Source organism: Hyperolius riggenbachi, chromosome 1, assembly GCF_040937935.1.
Source record: "Hyperolius riggenbachi isolate aHypRig1 chromosome 1, aHypRig1.pri, whole genome shotgun sequence".
NCBI classification, from domain to species: domain Eukaryota; kingdom Metazoa; phylum Chordata; class Amphibia; order Anura; family Hyperoliidae; genus Hyperolius; species Hyperolius riggenbachi.
Window position 1 is genome coordinate 89637155 of NC_090646.1, and position 12660 is coordinate 89649814.

General features: G+C 41.4%; 1 protein-coding gene across 8 annotated transcripts in view; it reads right to left on the bottom strand.

The window, feature by feature from the left end:
• Positions 1–7064: 7064 nt before the first annotated feature.
• SH3BP2 (SH3 domain binding protein 2) overlaps positions 7065–12660 on the bottom strand; it is a 156038-nt gene continuing 150442 nt past the window's right edge. For all 8 annotated transcript variants that reach the window (XM_068276555.1, XM_068276546.1, XM_068276524.1 and 5 more), the window contains one exon: positions 7065–10139. In XM_068276555.1, coding sequence (XP_068132656.1) covers positions 9999–10139 — 141 coding nt within the window. In that variant the 3' untranslated portion in view covers positions 7065–9998. The remainder of the gene's footprint in view (positions 10140–12660) is intronic.

A 12660-nucleotide genomic window follows, 5' to 3' on the forward strand; every position in this document is an offset into this window, starting at 1 on the left:
CCACCACCCACAGGTATCGCCCTCACCTTTGACTGTAGCTGCCCAGACCTTACAGACAGCAATCAGCGCATAGGTAATCACCAACTCCTGGCTTCTCCCAGCTTCCGATCAACCAGATTGCTCACACCGATGCCAAATTTAAAGAAAGAAATAAAAATTCATTGCGTAGGCTGCTAATAACACTTGTTCTGGAGGGACTATCCACCGTCCAAGAGAGCCACCGTGCCTTTAAACTATGGGGGCCACCTCTCACACAAGTGTCCCAACACCCAGCAGGACCACGCTCACCTGTGGTATATGCTGCCCCACTCACAGACAGCTAATTAGCGTAATGGTGAGCTGTCCTCCACACAGAGTCTTTGCTTTGGTATCAACTTCCTCCACGTGTAAGGAAAGAAGTAGCCCACTGCAACTGAATAATCTCATATAGTGTAAAACTATTTATTAAGAACAAGAAGTTTTGAATCAGGATGATACCATTTATTGGCTAACTTAGAGATGGATAAACAGTGAGCTTTCGACTTATAAAAAGCCTTCGTCGGACTGGTTCCTGACCAGAACTGAAAAACACAGCTTATATACACTGACATACAGAGGAGAAACATTCTTTAGCAAACATAAATGTAATTAGATGCCTTAACTGTTACTGAGGAGACTTTCCCAGGCATCCTATCTAAATTGATAAGATCAATAGAATCCTCAACATGACATAAAGCAGACTCTGGTGATGAAGAGACATCGTAAATTCCGAATTCAAATGGTAACTGGCCTGGTTACATGCACCATTAATTCTAAGCTTAAGAGAATTGTGGCATTTAAAGCCAGCACCTGAAAGCAAATAAAATGAATAGTGACAGTGAATTCCATCTTACACAGCATATGGCACAAAAATGAATGAAAAGATAGAAAAATTAAAATTAAAAGAACTGTGGCATTTAAAACCCATCGTACCAGCACAAGAAGTTGGAGTCCTTGTTTAAACCATCTTGTACAGTTTTGAACCAATGTATAAACTTAGTTTCTTGTGTTAGTCTCATGTTTCCCGATTTGAAGCCACCCATTAATACAGTGACGCGAAAATCGCTTAAACTGTGTCCATGTAAACAAAAGTGTGTTGGTATTGGGAGATCAGTATAATTTGTAATATCCTTTTTCCTGCTGTTAATAGTGGATCTGTGGTGTGTCATGCGATCCCGCAGTGGTTGACTTGTTTCTCCCACATAAATTCCTTTGGGGCATTTTGCACACATGATCAGGTATACCACATTAGATGAGTCGCAGGAAAAGGTGCCTTGTGCCCACATACCTCAGGTATGACAGTTTCCACCCCAAACATATAAAGAATTCCATAATTTACAGCCAGGCAATAAGATGCAATCGGATCTGTTCTGACAAGGATGACAAAGACAAACACATGGGTTACCTGAAGAAGAATTTCATAAAACAGGGATACAATCCTCTAATGGCTGAGACCCAAATCAGGAAAGCTAACAACATCCCTAGGACTCAGCTCCTGGAGTACAAGCAGAGGCAGGAAGAGAGCCGTGTCCTACTGGTAGTAACCTACAACCCACGCTTGGAAATCTTAAGAAAGATTGCAAAAGAACTTCATCCTGTTCTACACAAGGATCAGAGACTGAAAAAGATATTCCCTGAACCTCCCCTCCTTGCGTTCCGACAGCCACCCAATCTTAAGCAGATGATAGTGAGGAGTGCCTTAAATAGGCAAGAACAGAATGGAACATTCCCCTGCCGAGGGAAAACATGTGGGACCTGTGAATACATCCATTCCACTGACAGGATACTAATACCGGGTACACAACAGGAATACAAAGTACAAGGCACCTTTTCCTGCGACTCATCTAATGTGGTATACCTGATCATGTGTGCAAAATGCCCCAAAGGAATTTATGTGGGAGAAACAAGTCAACCACTGCGGGATCGCATGACACACCACAGATCCACTATTAACAGCAGGAAAAAGGATATTACAAATTATACTGATCTCCCAATACCAACACACTTTTGTTTACCTGGACACAGTTTAAGCGATTTTCGCGTCACTGTATTAATGGGTGGCTTCAAATCGGGAAACATGAGACTAACACAAGAAACTAAGTTTATACATTGCTTCAAAACTGTACAAGATGGTTTAAACAAGGACTCCAACTTCTTGTGCTGGTACGATGGGTTTTAAATGCCACAGTTCTTTTAATTTTAATTTTTCTATCCTTTCATTCATTTTTGTGCCATATGCTGTGTAAGATGGAATTCACTGTCACTATTCATTTTATTTGCTTTCAGGTGCTGGCTTTAAATGCCACAATTCTCTTAAGCTTAGAATTAATGGTGCATGTAACCAGGCCAGTTACCATTTGAATTCGGAATTTACGATGTCTCTTCATCACCAGAGTCTGCTTTATGTCATGTTGAGGATTCTATTGATCTTATCAATTTAGATAGGATGCCTGGGAAAGTCTCCTCAGTAACAGTTAAGGCATCTAATTACATTTATGTTTGCTAAAGAATGTTTCTCCTCTGTATGTCAGTGTATATAAGCTGTGTTTTTCAGTTCTGGTCAGGAACCAGTCCGACGAAGGCTTTTTATAAGTCGAAAGCTCACTGTTTATCCATCTCTAAGTTAGCCAATAAATGGTATCATCCTGATTCAAAACTTCTTGCTTTTACTCATGGCTAACACGGTACAACACTTTACTGCTTCTATTTATTAAGAACACAGATAAAAGAGTGCTACTCGCAAGCATTAAAAAGAATCAGGCATATAGTAAAATCCTTGAGGACGTCTCCTCCGTGCACTGCCAACTCCTGTCCGATTAGCCACGCCCTATGCGTTTCGTCTTACGACTCATCAGGAGCTATTGTACAGGACTGGTCAGCAGTGCATTAAATACCCTCCCTGTACATCATATTAATATATTCAACTTACTAGCATTTGAGTATTGCACGCCCAGATGCCCAAACCGTCCATGTTTCAAACAGCCTGCGCGAACAGAAACCCCCTCTGCGCATGCGCCACTCAGGACCGCGAGAATATGGTAATTTCAGCTGGAACGCACACAGCATACACGCTACGCGTTCCAGCACGGACATCTTGCCCTCCCTCACATGGCGTCCATGCCCACCTCTCGCGAGTTTACGGCAGCGGAGTCACATGACCAACTCCCTCCGCATCATCATGGCCATCATCGGGCGCTTCCTATCAGGAAGTGTCTAACAATTACATTGCGTTCCAACTACATTAGAGAGACCAGGGACCTTACTGCAGCCAAAAATTTTTTGCAACAAAGTGCGCAATATAACAATTAAGCAAAAAACTATAGACCGAACCCCCCATACCCCGTGCATATGAGGGCCCGTGTAGTTACTCACTTGCCATTACATATAAATACAAACTTGTACCTCCTGTGTCAATACCCATTACCCAATTAATATCCTCACATTGCTCTCCCAATTATTATTAATTATTAAACCCTCCTTTACTTCGTGTACTACACCAATATGTGTTAATTTTAACAATAGATACTGTTGATACCCCTAACATTTGACTTTATTAAAGGGGACACTACCCCCCACACCCCCCTCCCCCCACATATACAAAAAACGTGCCCCAACTGTGTAATGCTCACACATTATTGAAAACAAACATATTTACAAACAATTTTATGGTTACTATCACATCATATTCAACATTAAATATCCAAATATACATCCCTATACTGTGCCCAAACACGGTGATCCCCTTTAATCATCAGCAATAAAACAATTTATATCCACCTCTATATTCAAACCCAAAGGGTGTAAAGATTTCATTTTATATATCCATTCTGTCTCCAACTTAGAGACCTCCCTGGTTTTGTGGCAACCCCGCCACCTATTCGACAACTTCTGTAACCCCGTGAACTGAAGCAGAGCAGGGTCTCGGTTATGCTTCAACCTGAAGTGTTTTGACAAACTATGTCCTTCTACTCCATTCTCTATGTTTCTGACATGTTCCGACATCCTTTCCCTCAATTTTCTGGTCGTCCGTCCTATATACTGTGTCCCACACGGACACCATGCCAAATAAACTACATGTCTGGAGTTACAGGTTATACATTCCCTAATCTTAAAACTTTCACCTGTTGTAAATGATGTAACCATGTTCTTTCTCCTAGACCTAGTTTTGCAGCACGCATTGCATGTACCACACGGGAAGAAATCGACCTGCCCTAGTAGGTCCTTTGTATTGTTATTTTTCGGCCCATCTACAAAAGTAGGGACCACCAAACTCTGCAGATTCTTTGCCTTCCTATATATAAAGGTCGGTCGGGGAGGTAAGTGGTGTGCTAGTATGTGGTCTCCTAACAGAACATTCCAGTGCCGTTTGATGCTTTTTTCCAACTGTTTATATTGGGAATTATAATCTAAAACAATCGAGAACCCATGATCTTTCTCTTCTTCTCCACTAGTTTTATCTATGAGAGTTGCTGCCCTATCCATTTGTCTAATCTTTTGCACTTCTTCCTCCAACACCTCCCTCCTATATCCCTTTTCCTCAAATCTTTTCACCAGGATCTCACGCTGCTCCAGGAAGTCACTCTCTCTGGTGCAGTTCCTCTTCATCCTAATCAATTGGCCCCTTGGTATATTGCGTAGCCACGTATCATGGTGGCAGCTATTAATTGGTATGTATCCATTCCGATCAGTTTTCTTGAAAAATGTTTTAGTCCCCACCCCTACCCCCTCTCTGTATATGGTTAGGTCCAAAAAATCCACCGTATCTTTACTCCATTTAGCATCCAACTGAATCCCCAAATTATTACTATTCAAACTCTCCACATATTTCACTATATCTTCTTCCACCCCCTCCCATATCCACAGCAAATCGTCAATGTACCGCCACCAGTGTATAATGGGCCTACTTATTTCCATATCCAAAACACACTTTTCCCACCTCCCCATAAAAATATTTGCATAACTGGGGGCAAATTTTGCCCCCATCGCACAGCCCACCTTCTGTCTATAATAGCTGCCTCCATACCAAAAATAATTGTGGCCCAAGCAATATCCAAGGAGCTCCAATATAAACTCTATCTGCTGCCCCTTCAGATTGCCCATCTCTTCCAGAGCTTCTTTTACTGCCTTAATTCCTTTTGTATGTGGGATAATAGTGTAAAGAGAGGAGACGTCCGCCGTTATAAAGAACCGTCCCTCCCCGAACACTACTCCCTCAAGCTTCTGCAGCATTTGCTTGGTATCCCTTATCAGATGTGGCAACTCTTTGACAACCGGCTGTAGGAAAAAATCCACATACTCACCTATCCTTTGATTAAGACCCCCTATCCCACTTACTATCGGACGACCCGGTGGGTGTTCTAAACTTTTATGAATTTTGGGGTTCTGGTATAGAACTGGGATCCTCGGGGCATCCACCAGTAAGTATCTAAACTCCGCATCCGAGATGATCCCAATATCCATCCCATATCTCAGAATTCCACAAAGTTCTCTCCTATATTCCTGGGTAGGGTTACCCCTTAATAATTCATAAGTGCTCTCATCTCCCACTAGTCTGTCCATTTCTCCCACATATTGTTGCTTACTCAGAACCACCACCCCTCCCCCCTTATCCGCAGGCCGCACCACTATATCCTCTCTCCTCCTCAGGTCCTCAACTGTCTTCCTATCCCAATCTTTCTTCCCCTCATTAATCTTTTCTACATCCTTCATTACTAAATTTTTAAACACTTCAACAGTATTCCCTCTTGCCTGATCCATAGGATTGAATTTTGACTTATTCCTCAGCATCGTGTGTTGGAAACCATCACTTTGTGTAATATTCCTTTCAACTCTTTGTGGTCTATTCAAAAAATATTTCTTCATATTGAGGTTCCTTGTATACTTATTCAAATTAATATATGTATCAAATTTATTCAGATTTATTCACATGTGAGGGAGGGCAAGATGTCCGTGCTGGAACGCGTAGCGTGTATGCTGTGTGCGTTCCAGCTGAAATTACCATATTCTCGCGGTCCTGAGTGGCGCATGCGCAGAGGGGGTTTCTGTTCGCGCAGGCTGTTTGAAACATGGACGGTTTGGGCATCTGGGCGTGCAATACTCAAATGCTAGTAAGTTGAATATATTAATATGATGTACGGGGAGGGTATTTAATGCACTGCTGACCAGTCCTGTCCAATAGCTCCTGATGAGTCGTAAGACGAAACGCGTAGGGCGTGGCTAATCGGACAGGAGTTGGCAGTGCACGGAGGAGACGTCCTCAAGGATTTTACTATATGCCTGATTCTTTTTAATGCTTGTGAGTAGCACTCTTTTATCTGTGTTCTTAATAAATAGTTTTACACTATATGAGATTATTCAGTTGCAGTGGGCTACTTCTTTCCTTACACGTGGAGGAAGTTGATACCAAAGCAAAGACTCTGTGTGGAGGACAGCTCACCATTACGCTAATTAGCTTTCTGTGAGTGGGGCAGCATATACCACAGGTGAGCGTGGTCCTGCTGGGTGTTGGGACACTTGTGTGAGAGGTGGCCCCCATAGTTTAAAGGCACGGTGGCTCTCTTGGACGGTGGATAGTCCCTCCAGAACAAGTGTTATTAGCAGCCTACGCAATGAATTTTTATTTCTTTCTTTAAATTTGGCATCGGTGTGAGCAATCTGGTTGATCGGAAGCTGGGAGAAGCCAGGAGTTGGTGATTACCTATGCGCTGATTGCTGTCTGTAAGGTCTGGGCAGCTACAGTCAAAGGTGAGGGCGATACCTGTGGGTGGTGGAACACAGGAGAAGGTGTTACCCTCTAAATATCACGCGGGTCCTAGCTGGTGGAGGATCAAATTTTGAACTGATGGTCTATGCGATGAAATTCTTTTCTTTTCTGTGTTTATTTGAGGGCAACTGAAGAGGAACAGCTTCGCTTCTGGTGGCTATGTGGCTAAGAACTGTTGTTTGATTCCTTCTGAGACTGGACTGTGAGGCAGAGCATAATTTTTTTATCTTTTCCCTTTTCCTCTGTTTGATCAATTATAACCATAAAATTGAGCACACATTAATTGTTTTAACTGATGGTCAAGATTTTTATTGAGCTGGGTGAACAAACTGGAAATCGATTAAACCTAAACAGAGTCACGAGTTTAAAGAGAACCTGTACTGAGTAAAAATATTTAAAATAAACACATGAGGTAACTTGAAATGAACATTACATACCGTATATACCGGCGTATAAGACGACTGGGCATATAAGACGACCCCCCAACTTTTCCAGTTAAAATATAGAGTTTGGGATATACTCGCCGTATAAGACTACCCCTCTTCCAACGCACACCAAATTAAAAAAAAATAATAATATACTGGTGCTGTGTATGAACAGATACTGGTGCTGTACTATATGTGTTACCCAGTATATAACAGTATATAGTCAATTGACTTGTTGCATTGGTCAACTCTCCTTAAGTAGACTGGTCAGCTCTCCTGGTCTACCTGTTTATCAGAGCGGTATGGAAGAATAGATTGCGCTCCCTCAGCAGGGAGATCTGAGAGGCGGTAACAGGATAGGGCGTATCACCCAGCATCAATGACACCCGGCGTATAAGACGACCCCCAACTTTTCAGAAGATTTTCAAGGGTTAAAAAGTCTTATACGCAGGAATATACAGTAGTTACCTTGCCATCAGTTCCTCTCAGAAGCTCACCATTTTCTTCTGACAATAATCCCTTCCAGTTCTGACAACATTTTGTCAGATCTGAAATATATCAGTTGCTGTCAGTAAAATATCAGTTGCTGTCAGTTATAGCTGAGAGGAAAACTGATGTACTAGGTAATGTCCATGTTTCCATGGCTCAAGTGGTCGATGTTACAGTTTAACTGTGTGCTGACCAGAAAGCTGTTATGGGTAATGGCCATTTTCAAAATGGAGGACGGAAAATTCCCTTGATCACAGTAAACAAACAGGACGCGGGACAGGAGAAAGACACTGAGGAGTGGACTACATGGAAGATAAGTAGGACTTGTGTATGCTTATTTTGACTTTTAATTTCAGTTTAGGTTTTCTTTAAAGAGGAACTGTAGTGAAAATAACAATTAATAAAGTTGCTAATTTTTTACAATATTCATTTATAGATTATTTAGCCAGTGTTTTCCCATTGTAAAATCTTTCCTCTCCCTGATTTACGTTCTAAAATTTATTGCTTGGTGGTGATATCTTTAGTTCTTCCCGGTGACCTGTATGGAATGTTCGTTACTGAGAGTTATTTGCCCAGAGGGAGATATTGGTTCCTTGGCAGTTGAAAAAAGCTGTTATTTCCCACAATGCAATGTCATTCATAGACAGAAAACTGTCAGGACCATGGTCGTGACATCACACTGTGGGAGGGGTTTCACCACAATATCAGCCATACAGACCCCCCAAAGATCAACTTGAGAAAAGGTAAAGACTTTTCGTGGGAAAAAGAGTGTCAGATACTGATTTGGATGAAGTTCAATCGTGGGTTTAAGTTCCTCTTTAACTGTTCTGTAACATTTTCAGGTGAAACTGCTGTATGATTATTGCCATCACACTGTATACAATCGCAATAAGAATATAGCTGTTGGCATTCAAAATAAAGACAACTACTTTTTTTTCTATATGGTTTTGTTGATAATATCAAACTTGACAATTATTATGACACAGGACTACATAAACCTCACAATACTCTGGACTGACAAAGGACACCTTTAACAACAACCTTTTCTAAATATGGCATTTCCTATAGTTTTATGGTACCCTTTAGTGTTATTAGGCACCATCTGTGAAACCTTGTGACCAGCACATTATATTTTCCACAGATATAGAAGTTTGTTTTTTATTATTCTCAAAACTGGGCATTAACATTACTTTTTGTCATCTGTTACAACAATTCAGTGACAGATTTTCTGGCGTATATGAGTGCTGAACAGACAGAAATATATTCTATACAGAAATCTGTTGAGCTGGCTTGAATGATTTACACGTATGTATCTATCAGTGGACACTGCCTGATTAGCTCATAGCTGATTTTGTCCACTGTTTGTGCACTGAGAAAGTAAAAATTAGTAGATGGAATATTTGCCTAGAAAAGAAATAATTGGAGGGAAAATAGACAGATCATATGGAAATAAATAAGAAAATGCAACAACTTGAAGAATGAACAACTATTCCTTCATTCATCTTCTGTTCTGTAGGTTACCAGTCCATGAAACGTGGCCTACAACACCCTGCGGTGGCAATCTCGTAGTGTATGCAGTACAAAAGGAGGCAACAAAAACCGTCAGACAGAGTTTATCTTACGCTCGGCTTTGTTTTTCCAGTGTCAGTGCTTAGATAATCACAGTGAAGGAGGTCCCAGCTCACGCCTGTTAGGATACAAGAAGCTTTCCGATGAATTAGGAACGCTTGACCAATAGCTGTCAGTCATTGGTCTAGTAACAAAACTGGTCCAGTTCTTAACTGGAAGTCTTCCTCCACTGTAGTTGGGTGCCAAATGCGCTTTGATCTTCTCTCTTCGTTGTCTAAGAATAAAAGTCTGGAACTGTCCAAGCAATGAAAAGTGGGAGCTGAACCTCCTCTGGCTTGGTGCTCTTCACGTATCATATGTTCTGAAGCATGGTCCATGTTCTGTGGCTATCTCTGGAGCATACAGGAATGTTCCTATCCTGCTGGTAGCAAGATAAACATCACAGGCTGTCTGTATCACCACATCCGTCCTTCCTTTATCTTTTCACTCTACTTGGATGTATATTCCTTCTCACAGCTGAGATAATATTCAAATGGCCAGGATATTTGATCTTTAGGTGTTCTTGATTTAGTTCTCCGGGCCATCAGTGCTCCTTGGCTGCAACAGTCACCTTGTGTCTTATTTAGCGTTTATCGAAAGGACCCACAATGACCATGTGGTGGTTCTCCACATGTATAATCTGAGCAAATCCCAACACAGTGCTGAAAAAGTCATCATTCCTAATGGCAGTCTTATCACCTGGGATTATTTGAGCACCCATAGGCATATTTCAGAACGAGGGTGTCGTGCCCGGGTAATGGTTTTCCATAGTAGTGTTCCACCAACGTCGCAACATCTGTAAACTGAATTTCTGCTTCTAGATAAACCTTGCAGTCCTACAAAAAAAATAAAAAAATAAAAGGTCAATTTTAATGTCTATCATAATGAAAAGGATGTGTTAGGACTGTAATACAATGCAGTTATAAATCTCAAGATTAGCGATGGTCAAGTCTAGGAGTAACTCATGGAGAAGCATGTGATCAGTTTGGTCAGGTGATAGATATGTAAGTCTCTGGTGTGCTAGTCATGATCATGTGCTAAAGCAGGATGGGATCACAGCAAATCAGAGCTTTGCAAATCTATCAGCTGATCAAATAAATCACATGCTTCTCCATGGGTTCTCCTAGACATGACCATCACTTCTCCAGATGCAGTTGTTGCCAATGTCATGTAATGAAAGCTTTGCCACACCGTGTCACACTAGTGCGAATAAAGTCATTTGAGTGCCTAACAGATGGCTGTGTTAAATTACGGCTATTGGGAGACCAAGCTGTGATTTGGCTGCCTGATGCGGCTATGCTTTTAATGGTTGTAAACAAATGGCTAGTTAAGATTGGGCACAATGAGGGGGAAAGGGTGTGTGTGTGTGTGTGTGTGTCTGTGTGTGTGTGTGTGTTAGGGTTAGGCACCTACAGAGGGTTTAGGGTTAGGTATTAGGGGGTTAAGGTTAGACACCAACAATTAAGAGTTAAAGAGAACCTGTACTGAGTAAAAATATTTAAAATAAACACATGAGGTAACTTCAAATGAACATTACAGAGTTACCTTGCCATCAGTTCCTCTCAGAAGCGCTCCATTTTCTTCTGACAATAATCCCATCCAGTTCTGACAATATTTTGTCAGATCTGAAATATATCAGTTGCTGTCAGTAAAATATCAGTTGCTGTCAGTTATAGCTGAGAGGAAAACGGATGTACCAGGTAATGTCCATGTTTCCCTATGGCTCAAGTGGGCGATGTTACAGTTTAACTGTGTGCTGACCAGAAAGCTGTTATGGGTAATGGCTATTTTCAAAATGGAGGACGGAAAATTCCCTTGATCATAGTGAACAAATAGGACGCGGGACAGGAGAAAGACACTGAGGAGTAGACTACATGGAAGGTAAGTATGACTTGTGTATGCTTATTTTGACTTTTATTTTCAGTACAGGTTTTCTTTAAGGGTCAGGGTTAGGTCTAGAGTAGTATACAGTAAAATATCAGTAACTTCAATTACCAATATTTTACTATTTGCGGCTTCTCCCACCCCCAGCTGATGAACCACAATACGTACTCCAACAGTGGAGCTATATGACAACTGTGGAAGATAGTAGGCGGTATATAGACAATGGCAGGACATCAATGTGGCAGAAATCATGCTGATTCTCAGTTGACATGGAAACTGCTTAGTTATTAAACAAAACTTTTGCACAACATATGTATTATTATGATTTATTTATATAGAACTTTTACAAAGTACATTGATTAGCTAACTCTACCCTAAAGGAGCTCACAATCAAATCTTCCTACTGTAGTCATGACCTATTATCCCTATTTCCCCCACTGCGGGAATGATGGGTCTATCTGGATGGAACTGTGTGCCTTTTGTAATGGCGGCACATTTGGTCCAGATAGCAGTGATGTGTCAGCTGAGAGGCCTTCTTCTGATTGCAATGATTATTTTGCTGAATACAAGAGCAGTACAAGTGTGTCCTTTTTTTAACAAACATTTTACAACGGGGGAACCTTTGGAAATAATTTTTTATGCACCTAAAGCTGAATACTGACCACCTGACGGAGAAAGATGGATGCAGCTACGCCCCCCTCACAATGAGCGGTCCACGATCCATCTTCCGGCTAGTATGTGCGACGTCAGACAAGCGCTAACGGGAAGTCAAATGAGCGGTCGAAGTCGTTGGGGATCTTAAAGATTCGATCTGCCATGACGGTCATTATCGCCACATGGCGCTAAATGATGTTAGCGTGATAGCACGCTTGTACCCATGTTCCTAGATCGCAGAAATGATTGCCCGTCTCTCAATGTATCACCAGTCATTGGGAAAATTGCAGGGAAAATCGCATCGTTGGTACTGGCCTTTAGAGTAGGTACTTAAAGTACACATGAAGTGAGAGGGATATGGGGGCTGCCATATTTATTTCCTTATAAACAATTCAATCTTAGATTATCTCCTAGGAGATAAGTTTCATATGCTCTTTAAAATTACTTTAAGGCCTCTTTCACAGTTCGACATTAAAGTCGCACGTTAACACAACATTAAATGCAGAATAACTCACTGCAATAAAAAAATCAATGCCCCATTCACAGTGCACGCTGCACGTTAAGTGAAAGTACTGCATGCTGTGCGTTATACACGTTATTAGCTGCGTTGGACTGTTTGCACATGCTCAGTAATGACTTGGAAACATACTTTTCATTGCCTGTATGCTCTACTGTATGCGACCATAATGGGGCATTGAGTTGCATTGCAATTTTTTTGGGGCATTGCGTTGTAATGTGCATTGCGACTTTAACATCGCATCAAACCGCAACGTCCTTCTGTGAAAGAGGCCTTAAACATTTTACATTTGAAAAAGTAAC